The 20005-nt window shown below is 43.2% G+C and overlaps 1 protein-coding gene across 17 annotated transcripts in view; it reads right to left on the reverse strand.

The window, feature by feature from the left end:
* CAMK2G (calcium/calmodulin dependent protein kinase II gamma) overlaps positions 1-20005 on the reverse strand; it is a 118507-nt gene that overhangs the window by 10972 nt on the left and 87530 nt on the right. For 2 of the 17 annotated variants that reach the window (XM_051619596.1, XM_051619589.1), the window contains exons 13-18: positions 17106-17146; positions 8932-8964; positions 5098-5166; positions 3448-3492; positions 2735-2783; positions 583-696 (exon numbers count right to left, since the gene is read on the reverse strand). In XM_051619596.1, coding sequence (XP_051475556.1) covers positions 583-696; positions 2735-2783; positions 3448-3492; positions 5098-5166; positions 8932-8964; positions 17106-17146 — 351 coding nt within the window. The remainder of the gene's footprint in view (positions 1-582; positions 697-2734; positions 2784-3447; positions 3493-5097; positions 5167-8931; positions 8965-17105; positions 17147-20005) is intronic. The other 15 variants (XM_051619597.1, XM_051619590.1, XM_051619598.1 and 12 more) reach the window with 11 other exon arrangements.

A 20005-nucleotide genomic window follows, 5' to 3' on the forward strand; every position in this document is an offset into this window, starting at 1 on the left:
TGGATTCAGAAATATTAAGGAGTCTTCCAGCAGCCACCTCCTCCCTTCCAAAGCATCTTTGAATCAGTCTGTAAAAACTGGGTTTAGTTGCTTTCATATTTCATGAGCAGCATCCATGTCTGGGGTGCTCAGAAGTGCTCAACAAATCAGACTGAATTCAGTCTTGCACCACTGACCCCATTTACCACAAGGGAAACTAAGAGATGTAGTGACTTGCCCAAGGAGACCTCGAGAGGCAGTGCCTCAGAACTCCACATCTCACCCAGAAGAAAGCAAGGAAATAAAGTTATCTAGGATGAGGTTATGGGTTGGGTGGGGTTTCTTTTGGTTTTTTTGTTTGGTTTTGTTTGGTTCCCCCCCTTCCAAAAGGGTAATGAAAGGTTTGGAAATTTTCAGTGTGCAAAGGAAGGTATTTTGGAGGAAGGGAGATGATTTATTTTTTTATTCTGGAGTACTTGAAATGAAAAATCAACGTTCTGGGAGGAGGCTGAGGAAAGGAAAAATCTTGGGGAAGGAGAAATGGGAAAGGTGAAGAGATGGGTGGGAAAAAGATGCCATGAAGCACTGCACCCCTGGACTTACTGGCTGAGAAACAGAGAGAAAGCTGGGACTGCATGGACTCAGTCTGTGTTTTGCTTTCACTGTGCCTCCGTCCTTCAAGCACTGAGCTGCCGTCCCCGGTGGAGAGAGGGGGAGCTAGCATGGCAGGGAATTAAAACACAAACACAAACAAAACACTCAAGTTCAGTAAATAAAAAAAGAGAAAGGAAACAGAAAAACATTAAAGAAACCACAATGCTAGGCACAAAACATGCTGGAGTATCCTTCAGGGCAAAGCCAAATAGACAGCTTTACAACATGGACCTGCTGTGCAATTTACAGTAACATGGGGGTCAGGGGCCTCTGCCTTTAGCCCCTCCACAGTGGAAACAACATATCCCTCAAGCAACTGTCAGTGGTGGATCAAGATGATGTCTCCTACACCACAGGAGAACAGATCCATGTAACCTGTTGTCTATGGAAAACAGGGAGTTGGCAGAAGAATTGCAGAAGCACTTCCCTTTTCCCAGAGTCAGGGCTATGCAGAATGCCAAGAACTCCAACACCTCCAAATCTTTTGGTCTACTTAGTTTTGCTTGAGTGTTTGCTTAGCCTAAAACATAGAGGGGCAGGAAATAAAAAGGAATACTGGTGAACGCTGCTACACTTAAAACAGAAGCTCTAAAATTACCAGAGCTGGTAACAGGACAAACCATTACTGTGCAAGCTCCTTCCCTCCCAACCACCCTTCAAATGCTACATTCTATTACATTGTCTAACCTCTACAAAAAAAACGCAACCACCACCACAGATACTCAGTTTTGATCTGCAGCTATGTCGCCCTATACAATTCTTCATAGATTCGGCCCTGGCCAGCTGCCCTCTCCTTCCCCCTTCCAGTCCTAGCCTTCCTCTCCTCACAGAATTTGTATTCCTGACTTATAGGACAGATTGGCTTAACTGGCTGAAGTGTGGGACCTCTCCTGAACACAAGCTGCCAAGGAGACAGATATTTGGACAAATATATCTTCTGGATGGATATGCAACAGAGATCAGATAAATCAATCTAATTACCACACTACCAAAGTGATCCAGTTCCCTCTCCTCAAAGCTAGGCTTTTAAACCACAGACTACTCTTCAGCAAAAAGGTGGGAGCTAGAACATTGTCCTATAATGAGGTTAGGTGTTACCTGAAACAACCTGTATTGCAGAGCTCATTCACTCACTGGCATGTGTTTCTGCTCCCTATGACTCCTCAGAAGAGGAGCGAGCAGGGCCATAGGAAAAGCATCAGGAACTAGTCCAGCTGAAAAGAAGTGACATTGCTGCTACATCACAGGGCCAGCATTGATTTTTCTGTGGGTATGTAACTCAGCTTGACTACAGGGAGAATGAGAGTACCTCTGCCCCAAAATTTAAACTGTTTGCCTCAGAATGCAAACTAGATTCACCCGTCCCAAACCTCCTCATTGAGCAAAATGTCAACTCATCCTTCTTTAGGGAGGTCAGGAAAAGGACAGCTACTCAAACAATACGAGCAAATATGAGTCATGGGGCTCTTTCATCTAAAGTTTTACAAGATAGGAATATTTATGATATGGCCACTGAAAGGTGAGAAACCTCTTTTCAACCTCCCCCTCTACAGATATCTCAGTCAAGGACTTGAAAAATAATTTCCATTCAGTGATGACAGGCTGAGAATTATATTCATCTTAGAAACAAAAATAGACCCAAAGAGAAAAAAAAATCAAGAAGGAAGTGTGTGCATGTCTCTAAAGAGATTCCCAGAAAGGAATGAGAAGGGAGACAGAGTAAAAGAGAGGTTTCAACTCCTTGTAACCTACAGGGAAGCACAAAACCAGAATCGGACTCCAAAACTCAAAGGACTGCTAGGGTTTTTCCAAGCCTAGAAATCGACTAGAGATGAACAGATTATGATATTTGCCAGAAATTAATTCCAACTCTGAGACAAAAACAAATTACCTCAGGGCAAACTGTTTATTTACCACAGCAGTGAAGTCAGCTGGTTCTCTAACTCATGGGTCCCACTGTAACAGGAATGACAGCATCACGGCGAATTTATGAACTGAGTCAGACACAGAAATCTGGGAAGCTAGTTCAAGGCAACGATCAAATATCCAGGATTCCCTACCTGCACTTAACTGTATTAGAGATTACAGGCAAAACACCTACCTTTCAGATCATCATCTTCAGTCGTGGTGTTACAGCTCTCTGTGGAACCCTGCACAGCAGAACAGAGCATTACCAGGCATCAGCAGTTGGGAGAATGAGTAAATACTTCCATTTGTTTGTGAAGGAAGATGGGGAATAGCGCAAAAACACTGGCAAGGATGGCAAGGATAGGATGATAGAAGAGATGGACAGAAGCAGGCCAAATATTAAGCAAAACTTAAGAGCACCTCTGCTCAGCTTTTGCATGTTTAAGTCATTCAAATGGTCAGAACCATTTTACAAAAGAACTTTTACAAAGACAGAAGCTACCAAACTGTCAAATGAGATCAAATGGGAGTGCCTTCTGTTTGGAAGAAGAATAGCCACAAGAAGCTAAAGAAAGGCTTCTAGGCTTTCTCAGAGGAACAAACTTCCATTTACAGAAGAAAAAAGTGCCTAAGTGCCTGTATCTTCTCTTCTACCCCACATATGAAAGAGAATGGTGATTACACACCACAGTAGGAAGGAGATTATAGTATCTGAACAGTTGTCCCTACTCAGCCTCTTCCAGAGATCCACAGCTGTACACATAACCCTCCCAGTCTACTGCCAGCAGTACTCAGGAACATGCTACAAACCAGATGCTGGAAAGGTAGAAACCGAACTAGGACACACAAGAATTAGAACAACAAGAGAGAAGCGGAGATTTCTCTGACAACACTCCTGTCCCTTACCTTTATGCCATCTGTAGCATTATGGACAACTGTTGTTTGAGGCTCCTAGGAAAGGATGGAAGAATCATTAAACTCCAGTTCCAAAGCATTCTCTCATTTCTTTTCACTCCCCAGCAAGTGGAGAAAAGGTGACTGACATAAAAAAATAAATCAAACCACAAACTCCAAATAGCACGCGTGTGCTTGCGTGCGTGCACACACACATCCTGCACAGAAGGTTTCCTAAAGTAAGAGGCTGCACTACAAGCTACAATCTCAAGGAGACAAAGCCCCCAGCTTCCCTGCAATTGCCCCTAATTCCCAATTTGCCTGCAGTGAACAAGGCTGGCGCAAACGCCTGATGGCAACTGAATAGTCATTCTGCATCCTCTGCAGCTGTTCATGAAGTAATGACCTCTCAGCAGCACCCTCACTGGAAAACGCCTCAAAAGAGGGAGAGGAAAGGATAATATTGGGCTGGGGCCTTTGTCTCCCAGTTTTTTTTAAAGTTTGCTGGGTACTTTAGCCTAAAAAAGGGACATTCATAATTTCCATAACAATAAGAGGATAAGCCAGACCACCTCAGTGCCTCCCAGAGAGGAGTTGCTAAGGGAACTGGGCTGTGAAAAAAATTCTATTTTTCTAGAAAGCTCTAAAATGAGATCCAATTTAAATAATAACAACAATAATTAATAACTTAGAAAGGCTTTCTCGGTATCAAAACCATTATGAACAAAGGCAGTGAAAGGAAAGCAGAAAATTATGAAGTGTCCCAAAACCCCTCCATCCTACAGCAAACAATAAAACAATTAAATCCCACCCTCCCACCCCCCGAAAAATTGTCAAATCCAACTCTCCAGAGACATACAACAAAAACCAGCTACCAGGCCTATGGGTGCTAACTAGCTCCTGCACTCAACCCTTCATTACCAGGAGAAGACCTGACGATCCTGCACCATCTCCTCACACTGCTGTCACTCTTGCAAGGGTGGCTCTGCAAGGGCACCAGGGACTGTGATGGTGCAGTGATATAAACTCGCCCATCTGCCTGTCACCTATTGCACTGCTGCCTCAACTTCCAAGCACACTGAGGCAGATCACATCAAGTTGTGCCGTTAAAGGTGCTAGGCACATGGTATCCTATGAAGCCCACTGCACACAGCTCAAACAGAGAATGCCAGCCCAGCAAGTCAGTGAGCTGCAGAGGATCAACCACACAATTGAGCAGGCTAAATGGGCCATGAAAGGATTCCTCTAAAACCCCTTTGCCTGCTCTTTCTTCTGTGGTGTCCTAAAGTCCATCATCCATTTCCTCAGTGTTGGAAAGTGGAGGGAGCTTGGACTCTCTTCTTCCAAACCAGACTCCCCAAAGCCAGCAGGAACAGTTGAACGGGACACACAGAACTATACAGGAATGGCACAAGGGGAAGTCCAGGCAAGCTATGATCCCCATATCCAACCACAGCTCTGCTCAGCACCCCCACCCCATAGCCTGTGAAGCTGTGATCAGGGCCCACAGCAGCACAGGGACACAAAACAGGACAAAGCCAAAACACAAGCTGAAACAGAGCAGCACAAGCAGCACTCGGGATGAGGGGGAAGGAGGGAAGGAGAGAGGACAGAATCAAAACTAAACCAAACAGGAAAAAAAATAGTGGTTGGGGAAGATACCATGGACGTCTGCACTGGGGGTGTTTCTTTTGCAGTGCTTACTATACTGGTTTTGTTGTTGCTCTGTGGCTGAGACAGAAAAACATGGTTTTAGTTTCCCTGCTGGGCAGCAGAGGCAGCAAGAAATTACAGTATTGCTTCAATCCCAACCATCTCCTCAGACCCTCCCCTCCCCACAGTCTCAATCACCAAGAAGAGAGAGGAAGAAGGAGCACTGCCCACGTCTCTGGACATCATCTTACTCTCAGAGATAAAAGATGTAAGGGATGTACCAAAACCCAAATGTGAATGGACTGCTAGAGCAGAAGGAAAACAGAAGGGAAAAAGGCAGCAGCCCAAAGGGTTGGGGAGAATTCTGCAACAAGCACCTACAAAATATTTGGTGAAGAAGACTGAGAGGTGACAGCAGTCCTGAGAGAAGGAGACTACAGAAGTGAGAGACACACAATAGTCATGGTGCAGTCTAAAACAGGGGACATGAACAGTCCTAGATATGTGATGATGCTGAGGGTCCCAGGGAATCTACTGATGCAACGTGGTCAGAAAAGGTAAAAAAATGTCCAGGATGATGTGTTGTATCCCTGCTGTGACCTGAACAGAGAGACTTCAGGATCAAACTATGGAAAGGAAGGGGGGTGGGATGAAAGAAAAAGGTCATGTAGTTCCCCAAGTAGCAAGTACTCTGGATGGTGACCAGTACTTTTTCATCTTTCCTCTCTTACATCTGTCTTGCAGCTGTGGCAGAAAAAGAAAATCACAATTTCCTTCACTCACACAGCACAACAGCAAGGCAGACAGTCACCAGCTTGCTGCAAAGAAACATCCCCTTGTGTCATGTACGTCAGTTAGGTGAGGAATGAGCAGAGCCTAAATTTGCGGGAAGACAAATCTGTGTCCACTAATATAGAGCTTCCAGCTCATAAATCCAGTCAGTTGTTGGAGAATTAGGCCCACAGTTACACTGCTGTGTAGGACTCACACCAGGTATCTTGCTGCCAGACACCAGCAACCATGTTAAAATCAGCACTGCAGAAGCCTCCTCAAACTCCTTGGCTTACAGATCAGGGGTACTGGATGGGAGCTCACAGCAGTGTGACCTCATTGCAGCTGCTCTCCATCCCACCGTTCCTGGGGAGTGCAAACTCAAACCACAAAGCATCAGGCCCTCATCACCCAATAACCACCACAAAGAATGCAGAAGTCAAATGCTGAGCTGGAAAACATCTGCCAAAGGTGTCAACCAGAAACAGATCCTTTGAGGCCGAGACTTGACACACCTACAAATGCATAGTTTTTTCTCCACAAGCCACATGCCTTGCCTTAGCTATCCCTTTTGGAGAGGGACAAAGGAGAAACAGAAGAAGATGGGGCAGGTAGAGAGGGAAGGTAATACAAGAGACAGGCAGGAATTAATACTTTAGAAGTCCATGGGGAAAAAAAAAAGAGCATATGACACACTCATCCCCAAAGCTAAGAGAGGAGAAACACTTCACAAATTACTGTTTACTGCCTCTTCCTATACGTCCCTGCATTGTCCAAAAAATGAATCCTAAGCTATTTTGTGGCATAAATACAAACTTCTGCCAATGCCTGGGCCCACCCCTCCACACAGCACTGATGTTCCTGCAATTCTTTGGAAACAGTGATCCTAATGCAGAAATCTATCTTCTGAACCTCTTCCAGTGAGAAGAGCATAGCCTACTCTTCTTACTCCACTGGGATAAGCAGATAAAAAGTTAGCATGAAATAAGCTATACAAAAATACTTCTGATATTTTTTTTCAAGACTTTATAACTGATGCTAAATGTGAGGAAAAAAACCAAACAAACAACAACACAAAAAAACCCCACAAACAAATAAAAACATCCAAGAAGACACTGTCTGTTAGGTGTGGGACATCAGCTTACAAGGTGCAAACCCATGCACATCCAAAGCATACAGCCTACCCTAACCCATCCAGTGGGCTTAAGAAAATGGAGTATCATGCTTGCTAGTCCAGAATCACAGCAGGACAGAGTCCCAAGGACATGAGAGGCAGACTTCGCCCAGTTTTCACAGCTCTTTCTCAGATAGAAGCATCTGACATGCTAAGCTTCCTGCACACACTCGTGTTTTGTGGCCACTTAACCAACTGCCCTTCCCTGGAAGACTGGCCTGCCCTTCCCATGGCTCCAGGTACCACAGCCAACTCTTACTCCTCCATTCCCTCCTACTGCCATCCCACATCATAGTCACTGGGCTGACTACAATCCTTGGTAATGCACAGTGGTACAGCTCAAGTTAAAAGAGGCCAAATAACCTAAAAAGGTGCCAGGCCCTTTTTAAGATCTATATAACACAATTAGTTTTGGCACAGCAGTTGGCAGTGCTTCCTAAGCTAGACAAGAGACAGACAGACAGGCACAAACAACACAGAGGGTGCAGGAGAAAGAAAACAGACCAGTGGATATCACTGAGGACACACACTTCTGGTCAACTAAAAGAAAGTAAGTACCAACACATGGACCATCTCTAGTTATTTAGCCACCTTCACTGCTTCCACATTTTCTAGAGGCTGGCACTTACATGATTTACATATCCCAGATGCTTGAAAACAACATGCAGAGGGAATTCAAGACTTGCTGGCAGTAGGCAGAATAGAAGGCCAAGAATGGCACAACAAACTCCTGCCCTGGAGTTTCATAAAGGCAGGGCTGGTGAAAGGTCAGTCCCTCACATCAGATTTTCCAAGCAGTACTTTGGGATTACTTTTTTTGTGTTTACATAGTTTTAAGCTGTCATTGAAGGAGGAAGAGGAGAAATACCTTCCAGTTAGCAATGTAGAAACATATTCTGCTTTCTCAGTACTATAACATTCCTGCTCCTACCTGCAATAAGGGAGAAATATTTCCTGTTTGTTTGGTTTTTTGTTTGTTTGTTGGTTGGTTTGGTTTTGGTTTTTTGTTTGTTTGTTTTGTGGGGTTTTTTTGTGGTTTTTTCCTGTGTAAAGAAGATTAGGCAATAACTAACTGCTGTACTCTAGTTACTGTTCTTATCTCAGTGTCAGAGATGAAGGCATCATCTAGTGGGCCGTGTATGACTCCTTACAATACGGCACTGGCCAATTTTCTCTTTGCTGTCTTGAGAGTGGATTTGACTACTTTTCTGACAAATTCTATGGATGTCAAGCATCTGGATGGATAAAAAAAGGAAATTAATAGGACAAGGGAGGCAGTTACTAGGTATTTGGTCATGCTGGGATACACAAACAAGATCAGAACAAAAGGAAGTTTGGGATTATAAAGGCTCTGACAAACCTTTTCAGTAAGTATTCTAAAAAAAGAAATGACCAGCAGGTCTGAGCTGCCCAGCAGTGCTGTGCCCACACATTTGATCTGAACAGTGGAGCTCCATCAGTTTCTGTCACATTTGGAGGGATTCCCAGTTTGTTCTACACTGCAGGGCTCCCACCAAGGATGACGGAACCAACACCAGGCAAAGCACTTGCTCCTCTTTTTGGCACCTCTGTAACAGAATGACAAAGCCCTATGTCCAGGCAAGGGACACACCAGGAGAAACACTGCCTTTTTTCATTTGGCACTCAGAGCAGGCAAGGTCAAACTGCATTGCCAGCAGTCAATTTTCTGCACAAAACAAGAACTGTATGACTGGCCAAGGGCCAGATGACTACAGGGCTCTTTCAGTGAGGACATGGACCTTTCAGTGCATAATGATTCCCCCCACAGCCTCCCCCCTGCACAGACATGCTATGTAGGGTGATGAGCACAAGCCGAGCGTGCATGGCATGAGAATGGCGGACGCACGAATTGCAGGCAGCTTACGGGAGGTGCTCACCATCAAATGCACACTGGAGCTCGACTTCCTTTTCTGGACACACCATTGAGAGAGGGAAAGAGAAGGGAAGAGAGGAGATGAAAAGAAAAGCACAGAAACAATTCACACGTTAGTGTGCCAGCGAGGGCGCCCTGGCAACAATGCTCCCCTAGAGGCAGGTATAAGCAGCAGCAGAAATGCACAGACACAGGAGAGGGTGCAGAGAGGTCACCATAAAAGAACATGACTACACTCCAGGGGAAAGAACAGGGTAAAAGACCCCCATATCCACTCAAACACTGAGGTCAGAACATAGGTGTCCCAAACTGATATAAGGAGAGGAGAAGAGGGAGGAATATATATACACAAGATGTGGGATGCAAGGGGGTGCCTCTATGTGCTCTCCCACCTCAGCACACTGTGCAGCTTCCCCAGCCACACTGAAGAGGTAGGAAGAAACCCCCCATGTGTTCACATCTGGAGGAAACAGAGGTGTGACTATCAAGCCCCATTCGGGACAACCTACAACATGAATCAGAGGGTAGGGAAGAGGACACAAGGGAAGGAACATCTCCAAGGGCTAAAAAAAGCAACGGGAACTTCTGTGCATAGCATAGGGAGGAGAAAGGCTCCCTCAAACAGAAATTAGGGCTAACTGGAGAGGCAAGGTGCACCCATGCTCAGACATAAAAGGAAAGGCAAGGAAAGCAAAGAGGCACTCAACAGCCAGAACACTTTGCTCTCTCAGATAGTGGGAGAACAAAGAGGGAACAATGCTCAAACAATATCCAACCTTCTTGTACTCTACTCATGCTCAAAGGTATCTTCAGTCATCTTCAAAGACACCTTCATATCAAACTGCACTCTCCAGTAAAACAGCCTCAGCATGCATTTCTCTGCTGTTTCGCTATACTCTTATTGTCATCCTGTCCCATCTCAGCCTGGCAGGTCTTGCAGAATTGCCATGCTACTCCTTCCCCCTGCTGTCTCCAGATACACTTTTAATCTGCCTTTCTGCTTTGGTACTATCTAGGCTATTTCTCTGCTGCTTACTACTCACAGGGTGGTACCACAGAGTCTAGCTCACAGAGTACTATAGGACATGCCAGCCAAAACTCATGATTGTGTGGGCTCTGCTATGTAGCTCTGGACTCCTGCATACTACCGTGGTCCACAACTGAAGCAGCCCTTGAACTCAGTGCAGGCCATGGAGTTGTATGTCCCCATTTCATACAGTTACTGAGCCTTCACAGCTTTTACCTTGAATATTGCCCTTGTTCCTGCTATCCTCACATCATAGCTCAAGTGCACATACAGACTGACAGGTCTTTGAAAGCAGAAATGCCCATGTTCACATCATACCCAGACCCACATTCCTAATCACACCATTCCGTTCAGAATCATGCAGCTACAGCATGTACAGACTCAAACTAGCAAAGCTTCTGTCTCATCTGATCTTTAATTCCAGAAAAGACAGACTTCAAATACTGATCTGTTCAGCATTTGGCTCACAAATCTTCCACTTTGTGGAGGCACAACATAGGGTTTGCCATTACCTGGTTTACAAACTTGTGATTCCTCTCACCATCTTTTAGGACAATTTAGATTCTCTCCAGGCTTTTCCTCAAGCTGAAGCTAAAATAGGATGTACTACCAGTGCAATGCTTACACCACCAACAACCCAGAGGAACCTTTGAACCCAGTCACAACAGGGAACTTCTAACTGGGAGCAGTGGAAATCCACACCAGCTGAGTAACTGCTCCAAAACTGGAGTTATTACTTTAAATGTATCCTATAAGTTGCAGCAGACACATAGAGGCTACACAGATACTGCAGGGTAACTTATCTCTAAGGAAGACAGTCTTGTTTGAAGTTCATATAGACTTCCAGTGAGTTACAGAAACAAGAAAACGTTAAGAGACAAACAAAAGTTTCAACATAAAAGGAGAGTCAATCAAGCCATACAGAAAACAAACACCCTCCTATATTAGAGGCACAGTTAGAACTGACACAGGAGAAAACAAAACCCTCTGCAGGTCAGAATTTAATTAAGAGTACAATCTAAATTTAAAACAGCACTGGTCTACTAACATAGTATGATGTATTGTAGAAATTCCAGAAAGCAGAGTATTACTGGCTGATACAGGGGGGAGAAAAGCTAGCTGGACATCAAGAGACGGGTTGGGAGTGAGGTTTGTGTTAAGACCAGAGCATGAAAGTATAATTACAACTCAAGACAGGTTGGATAATGTCAACATGAGGTAATGACAGAAAGTACCAAACCTTCAAAACTTACTAAGTCAAAACATACACAAAGAAATTACTAAAACCAGGTTAGACTCCCAGATCCCTCTGTAACGACTACATCAGAGCCATTTATGTCACCTTCCCAAGGTGACTTGCTGAATAAGCAAATCTTTTTGTGCTTGTAACGTGACTGCAACTTAGCAAAGTAAATAAGGTAACAGAAATTTAGTTACAGTTATTTTTCCCTTCCGTAACACAACTACATGTCCATTTATATCTAGACAGTGCAGAGACATCCCAGGGAATGCAAAAAAATCGTTAAAGGCAGCCAACCAGGACAAGGTGAAGTACCTCACTCAACAACTACATCTGAGCAACAAAACATTCTCTGAAAGCAGTAGAGACAATATTTTCCTCTCAAACCCAGGGATGAATGCTTGTTAAAGTTCTATTTCTGCATTTTTGTGATATTCAGGTGTACATCTCAAAAAAGGAACAGATTCTCTACAATGAAACTTAAGGAAGAGTCTTCCTTTAGGTAACAATAAACAGAAGTCAGCAGGTGTTAGAAGAAACCCTGGATAATCACTGTCCCTTCCACATAGCAGCAATACTAAAAATGGCAAGCATATTCCAAGCACCTGTAGAGAATACAACACAAAATAGAAGATGCTATAGGGAATAGAGTGATTCTAGGCAAGGTTCTATTCACAGGTCTGACCATGTAACATGGATATCTTTTTAGAACAGCTTTTTGTGTTTGTCTTCTACATGTAGTTCTCCTCCAGACTGATACTGACAGTGCATGCATGTTAAAATATCACGCTTGCTGCAACTCATATTCCTACAGAGAATTTTGGGTCTCATGGTAGGAAAAATAAAGTTGAACTCAAAGCAGATCATTGAGAGGAATCCTGAAGTAGCAGATTTGAGGTCCTAGTTCTACTTCCGCTTTAGTCCTTTTGTGTGATGCTGAGCAAGTAATTCCATCTTTGTCAATCCATTTTCTCTCTTGCCCTTTGTCAGCTTGTCTATTAAAATTGTAAGCTAAGAGGCAGGTATTTTCTGGTTAGGTAGGCTACAGCACTAAGCACCCTGGACCCTTGATCTCAGTTGGAGTTTCTAGGCATTACAACAATGCAGTGAAAAAAGTGAGTGCATCCAAGGTGTATGTTACTGGATGTCAGCACTTAAACAGATCTGAAGCACTCCTCAAGCATATTGTTTAAAATGGCTCAGCATAAAATGGTGCTGTTCAGGAGAACTTGGGTCCTCCTACTTTAGCTTCACCATAACAATCTTTAAACAGTATGGCTTCAAGATCATAAAAAGTCCAGATACAGAAATGGGAGTATTAACTCTTGTTAGTCTGTGCACGGATGTTACTAGAACCTTGCAGATTTCCAAACCCTTGGAGATTTTCTAAGTATCACCTGTTGGTTCACCTTGCTACTGTGCCTTCTCTGTTTAAGGTATGCCTTCACAAATTGCTTTCTCACCAGCCATGCCTGCTCACAGAGCCTCCTGCCCTCCCCACATACTCTTTAATGGGCAGGGAAAGCTGGTACCCATCAGGCATAAAATGTATACTTACTACAATTCCTTACAAGCAGCACAACAGATGGTATTTGGTGCCTCTCTGCAGTTATGCAAGATGAAGGGCAGGTTTTACAACATTAACCTTATGGCACCAAAAATCCGGATTTTTACCCTTTAAGCTGAGTTCTCCTTTCAGCTACACTATTCAGCTTTTACTGGGAAAGAAAACAGTGTGTGTGCAGGAGAGGGATAAGGTAAAAATCAACACATTTTGCAGAGCATTGCAGGTGAATTCCACAGTCTTCTCCACAAGTTACTCTTTCCACAGAACGTTACACTGGTCTTGAAAAACATTATTGTTATCATTTTTTATCCCCTCAAAGTGCTCAGGAAAAAACAAAAACAAACAAACAAAAAAAGAAACCAAGAAAAATAAAAGATGACAACACCGATAAAGCACTTAGAGAAAAACTAATTTTAAAATACTTATAATTACATACTTAACTAAAAATAGCACTTTGTGCATTAACAAATTCAGATTATAAAGATGGATCTGACAGGCCCTGCTAGACCCGGAAACATATGCATCCTCTCACATCAGTAGGAAGGGAAATTCCCCTTTAGCAGAAAAGGGAACACAACTGTTTGAAGTGCTGCCTGAGACAAAAAAATATCAACTGGACTGTAACACTAACTACAGGGAGCCCAGACCCTGATGGGGTCACAGAAAGGACATTCAGCATAAGGTGTCCTTCATCTTCACCCAGGTGCCTGCACCAGCTCGTTCCTTAACCCCTGCTTCACCTTGCAGTAGATGGCAGTCCAGATTACAGATAGAAAGGGGAACAAGAAAGCAAGGAGATTTGACACGGAACTATCAAAAGTAAATTTTAAAATGGCAGCTGCACAATGTCGGTAACAAATTTAGAAGCTTAAAAAAATACCTGGGACCTACAGCGGTAGCCATAAGATACGTGGTATATTAAATGGTCTGCAATTCGTCACCCAGTATCTTCTAGCCTCACTTTCTGGATTTGAAAGAAGAAAAAAGCATGTTCCTTTGGGGATAAAACCTGGGCATTCCTTGTTGCTATTCCATTAGCCTGGATCCAAACTCTGCCTTAAGAGAGTGAGTGCAGCCCTACCAAAGGTTTGGTGAGCAGGGACAATTTAAGATTCAAGGCAGTTTAAATCATACATTATTTAAGATAATGGAAAAGTTCTCAAGTGCCAAGCTGATGAAATATCTACCAATTAGCAGAATTAGTACTTGAAATAGAAGCAGCAGTGCAGAATGAAAACCAGGAGTGCTTCAAATAGATTTTGGAAATAAATATTCTGCAGGAGAGGGTAATACATATGGAAATTTGTCAAAATAACACCAGTGTGGACACCTGGGACAAAAAAGTGTTTCCTTCCTGTTCTCTTCTCTTGATTCAAGCTTTCCCTTCCCTTTCCAAATGGTCTGATGCCAGTAAAACACATGTATCCCCATTACTTTAGCATTTTAGGATTCTTTCAGCAAAGGATTAAAACCAGTTCCTATAGAAACAAAAATTGTGGGTTTTTCCTTACATATAGGCTCGACATGACTCATGCTAAATGCTTATATCACCACATATGACCAATATATCATTCCTCTCTCATTTATGATAGATCAGCAACAATATGCTGCACCATGCATCAGATATTCACCAGAATACATCTTCATGGAGTTCTTGGGAATAAAGCATAAGAGATGTATAGGTCTCACTTAAACTTGCCCAATACCACATAATAGAAATTCCCATTGTATTTGACAAATAATGCAGGATTCTAGTGTTGCTAGCTCTGAACACCAGCCAAAAGGATGGGAAAGTTACTTTGAACAGAAAGTAAACTAAGATAAACTGGTGGGGTTTTTTGTGTGTTTTTTTGGGCTGGGTTTTGTTTTGTTTTGTGTGTTTTTTTGTTTGTTTATTAATGTGCTTAAAGCCATTAATTTCTATACTCATGTAATCATCAGCTTGTGAAAATATACTCTTTCTATTCTGATCTACTGTGCAGATACCTGTGTGCAACACTCATGGCGCACAGTCACCCTGGACCACATAAAGCCAGCGAAGAAATTGAAACATGTTTTCTCTCAAATCTCCAAAAGGAATTAATTTTCAAGAAGGTTTTATGAAACAATGAAAAAACTCAACAAAACCACCAATCAAACCCAGAGTCTCCATATCTGAAGTGAATATGAAAAACAGCCTAACCACATGGCATGTGGTCAGCAACAAACTACAGTTAAAAAAACAACATGCAGTGCTTGTTCTAAACCTATGTATTATGTTAAACTATTTATATAGGAAGTGGAAGTGAAAAGGATACCACAAAGCTGAAAATCTGTTTACTGTTCAAGTCATAGTATTTGTGCTCTGCACTACTGCAATGGGCAGAAAAATGAGTTTGCTACAAGTAGGGCAAGACCAGATGCTCTTAACTCAGTCATTGGCACAAGTCGTTTGGCAGAAGCATCTAGGATGAGAAAATTTCAACTTTCCTCCATAAGGAGAAATGCATGAAAAGTAGGCATGTCACAATGGTGAGGCCACCAACCAGACAGTGACCAGCACAGAGACTGCTGCACAGCAGCCAAGTGTGCCAGCACTGCTCAAATAAGCAAATACTAGAGGTAAAAGGCTACACTTCCATGGGATGACTAACAGGAAGTAGCACCATAAACCTAGACAGTAGGGCTAAGAAAGGAGATAAGCATGTAATCCAGCTTTACTCTTTTCACAGAGGAAGACACCATATTCTCAATGAACTAAACATCACAAGCTTTCTGTGAAGCTGGAATTCTCTAACATACAGGTGCCCTTGTAACTACACGACCAGGAAGCTGTGCCTCAAAACCTGTGTGCATATCATCTGTCTATTTCTGGAAGATTTTGAGCCCAGTTGTACCACTCACTAAGAGCCTACTGAAAATCAAGAATCTTGAGAAGAAAGCAATTTTTTTCTAGGTAGGTCACAAAAAACTATGTAGATGTGTTGTTATCTGCTGCTTTTCCAGTTGTTTCTCCCTGCCACATTGGGATTTTGAAGCAAGTATCTGCTGGTTCCCAGTTCACAACATTAGAGATGATCAGTTCTTACTCCACTGGAATTTTACTGTAATGCTTTCCATATCAACAGATGCGACAACTTCAATGCACGTTTGCACAAGATGCAGGCATAAGCAAAGCCATACATTCTCACTCTTGCAGGCACATTTTGAAGTTAAGTATCCTAGGGCAAGAACAGCATGTAGCATCTTCATCCAAAAACCCTAAAGACTTGGGTGTCCTTAGGGCAGAACTGCAAGAACGCAAATGCAATAATCAAAATGAACACAACTCCCCTGAAAACACCTTTTTCCAGTAGCCTGCTTGTATTGTGAGTCCTCTGCAAATAGAGCCTCATTAAAATGGAAAAGAGCTGAGAGAGCAGGAGAGAACAAGCATGCTGGTCCTGCAGTGTGCCTGTCAGCCCCCCCAGCATGGGGAGAATGAAGATTGTCCACAGTGCAAAACCAGGAGATGAACTATTCTGCCTAATAGCTGTGGAGAAAGGATTCAACTTCAAATGGAAATGCAAGCAAATAAATCAAATCCTACTTTCCCATGCGGAGGTCAGATAAGCTTTGGAACAGTTTGGGGAAGACAGTGCTCTGGTCCGTAACTATCTGTACTCCAGTACCAGATGGTAAAGGGCTATTGCCTGCAACAACATACAGCCCTGGGAATGGCCTATTTGACCTCAAGAACTAAAGGATAACCATGCACACAAAAAGTGAATTGAAGTGGGGAAAAAATACTTCCCCTCAGAAGGGAACAGGAGAGTGCTTGAACCTCAGAATGTGGACCAAACTCTTAACACAAGACTCAGTTTCCATTCTGTCCAAATATGAGCATTTGGAGGCTCCTCCTTCCCCACCTCTGTTCCCAACTCAACCTTCAGCATATGCTCAAGGGTGGAGACAGTGAGATTTTTGTGAGGTCTGCTGCATATCTTCTGTGACTGACAATTGCTCTGTGCAATTTCAAAACCCAGAAGCATTCTGCACTGAATAGAATAGTCAGATGCATGTGTCACACTTGACCAAGTCCTTTGTCATTCTAATCCACAAAATTGACCAGTACTCTGTATTTTAGAGAAAGGGGAAAAAGAAATCTTGCTGGTACAATAGTGCACTTAGCTAGTTTTGCAATGTGTAAGGTGCATGTGAGGAACTTTAAGATCCCACCTGGGGCTCCTAATGATACACTGAACATAATCCCAGCCACAAGACAGAGCTGTGATTTTACTCTGGAAGGAGATGGGCACCATGGTAAGCAGCTGCCTTCTGTTCAGATGGTGGGAGAGAATGTGAAATGGGAAAGCAAGAACTTACCTTCACTCCATCTGACTTCTTGTTCAGCAGGCTTTTGGCAGCTGTGGAGAGAAGGAGAAACAGGTCAGGTTTTAGTTTCAAGACTATCATCTCTCCCCACTTTCCTTGAAACTGCATGAAACTTCAGCATGACAGCCATCCTGCTGATTCCTTTTTAACAGCAAGAAACCTGGAAAACGGGCCGAGTCATTAATCAAATCCATCCTGAGAGCAGAGGTCACTCATCCTATCACTGGTCACCCGTTTAGGTAAAAATGCTCCCACTTTCACCATCTCAGGAAGACCACATCAGCAATGAGACTTTAGAGCTCCTCTTTTACAATCCTCACAGTGACCCCATGCAGTAATGCCAGTAGTTATAAGGGGAAAAGCTAAAGAAATCTGGCAGATCTTTGCAACAGGATAAAGGCTTTACACTCAAGGGCAGACATTCACGTAACAGACATTGCTTATAAAGAGGGCACTGGTAACACAGAGGCCTCCTAAGTACTGCTTTCACAGTTACTCTGGGGAAACATCAGGATAGCTGAAAGGAAGGGACTGGAAAAGTGCAAATGCCAGTGTCTGATAACTGCTTAGGAAAAAAATGAAAAGAATAATAAGAGACAGACACTAGGCTGAATTTCTTCACTGAAAGATAAAGATTCTCTTCTGTGCTCAACTTGAACAACTGGCACTAGCAATGAAAGCAAGAAAGAACATGATAAGCACAGACAGGGAGCCCACAACAAATATTTTCCACCCTGCCTTCCCCACCACATGACCCTACAGTTACAGATTAACTAGACAATATTAGCTGAGCTGGGGCAAATTACTACAGTGTCTCCTCACAATAAAAAGGGGACACCCTATATAAGTTTATTACAATCTCTGAATTGGTCTTCCTAATTCTACTCCCCAATGCAAGTATATAAAGCTAGATCACTATTTTGTTCCATTCCTGGTCACAGGAACAATTTAAGAACACTGGAAGAACCTCATGCAGAGGTTTTCTTAATGTGATGCTCCAATGTGCACACATGAAGGTGGGCAAACTGCCCCAAGCAGCTCAGCTGCCCTGCAACAGTTCCTTTGCTGAGCATACACATACTAAAGCATTGCAAGAGTGAATCTAACAGCTATGTTCTTGCCACCTTCAAAGCACGATGAGGGAGACCAACTTGATTCCCTATAAAAGTGAGAAGGAGAACAAGGTGGCCATAGGGTCAAAAGGGGTCCAACATTTACACCACACATACATCAAGATATCTCACACAACAGCTATTGAAAACAAGAAAATATTACGGCCTTAAAACACTTCTGAAGGAGTAAAGCATTCTGCAACTGTATACCACAAATGGGACCTCCTTGAAGTGGGGGAGGGTGGAAATCATAAAAAATATCAGAGAGGGGAAACAGCACCACCATATCTCCTTGGGAATGCCTGAGACGCAAGCTGAGAAGCAACGTTTTTCACACTTTTTGCAGTTTTCCCAGAACCTCACATTTGTCTTCATGGACAGAAGCTAAAATCACATTCTACATTGCTGAAGCAAATTCAGCTGAGAGCCTCTCTGTGTGGTCCAGCACTACGTAACACTGACCCAGTGCCCCCCAGCCTGCAGGGCTAGCCCCCTCCCCTGCTGGTATCTCTGCACAGCACACACTGCTCTTCCATAGGCTGTCAGCATCTGCAGAAGAAAACTGCAACAGAAAACTGCAGAACAAAGTCGATCTGCTGTGTATTTAGTGCATCATACTGTAGTTTGTAAGGACAACTGGAGACCAGCAGGGACAACTGGAGAGCCGTAAGGACAAATGCACTGGCACACAAAGATGACTGCAGACACCTCAAACAAAAGGAAGGCATGCAGATTTACCCACAGGTCAGCCTGTACATGTTATAAGACAGAAATTAAAGGGGATGCAAGTGGATTTTCTGCAGCAAGCAACAGACAAGACTTTTTCTAACAAGAATCATTATAGAAGACAGACAGCTTCACCCAACATGCAGCCTAGCCGAGAGACAACAGAAGGGGGGAAAATCCAATGACACATGAATGCAGATTCTTAATGGCTGAAGAAATGGTCTTGCAGCCATGCTCTGCAGTTTTCCAGGCATCAGATACTAATATTTATTTTCACCATCTTTCTTACATCTTTTATACATTAAAGGGAGTGATTTCTCTCTTCTCAGTATAGTTAAGAGTTCCAACATAATGAAGCAATACAAAGGCCCACACAACTTCCCCTGTAGCTTAAAATCTCAGTTCTGCTCCTGGTTTAACAGGACACCCTCCAGTTAATATCTGAAGAGAAACACAAAAGGCCTTCCCTGCACACACCCCATATACCCCTCCCTCTTTCCACATCTCTCAGTTTTGGCCTCCACAGCAAAAGGGGGGGCCTCTGGACCATGCTCCTGGCAGAAACATAAATTCTTAACGCTGAACTCATCAGCAATAAGCACTGGACACTTTGGATATACCAGAGCCAAGGGGAGTGTCTGTTCCATCACGAGTAGCCCTTCATCCAGCCTGCCCTGGCTTTGCCCTGTTCCCAGCTGGCAAATCTTAGTTACATTTCCCATCTCAGTTAAGCTTCCAGTGATTACTTTTTTGGGATGCAGGCATAACACTGAGGTTGCTTTTATTAAATCTAACTCATGACGGTAGTCTAACAGACAATCAAGTCCTGGCTTCTAAACACCAACACATCACAGAGAATTTTGGGCTTTGCTGAGACTTGATTATTAAAATAAAAATTGTATCATACCAACACAGAATTCTCAATGGCACACAATTGCAGTCTGTCATCCTGATATTCTCACTTCAAAGAAATTCAGATTAACTAATTCTCAACTTGATGTCACTTCTGGGGCTCACCACAAACCAAATGACAGTCAGCATCCAGCCTCAAAG

The sequence above is a fragment of the Apus apus genome, chromosome 4, assembly GCF_020740795.1.
Source record: "Apus apus isolate bApuApu2 chromosome 4, bApuApu2.pri.cur, whole genome shotgun sequence".
NCBI lineage: Eukaryota > Metazoa > Chordata > Aves > Apodiformes > Apodidae > Apus > Apus apus.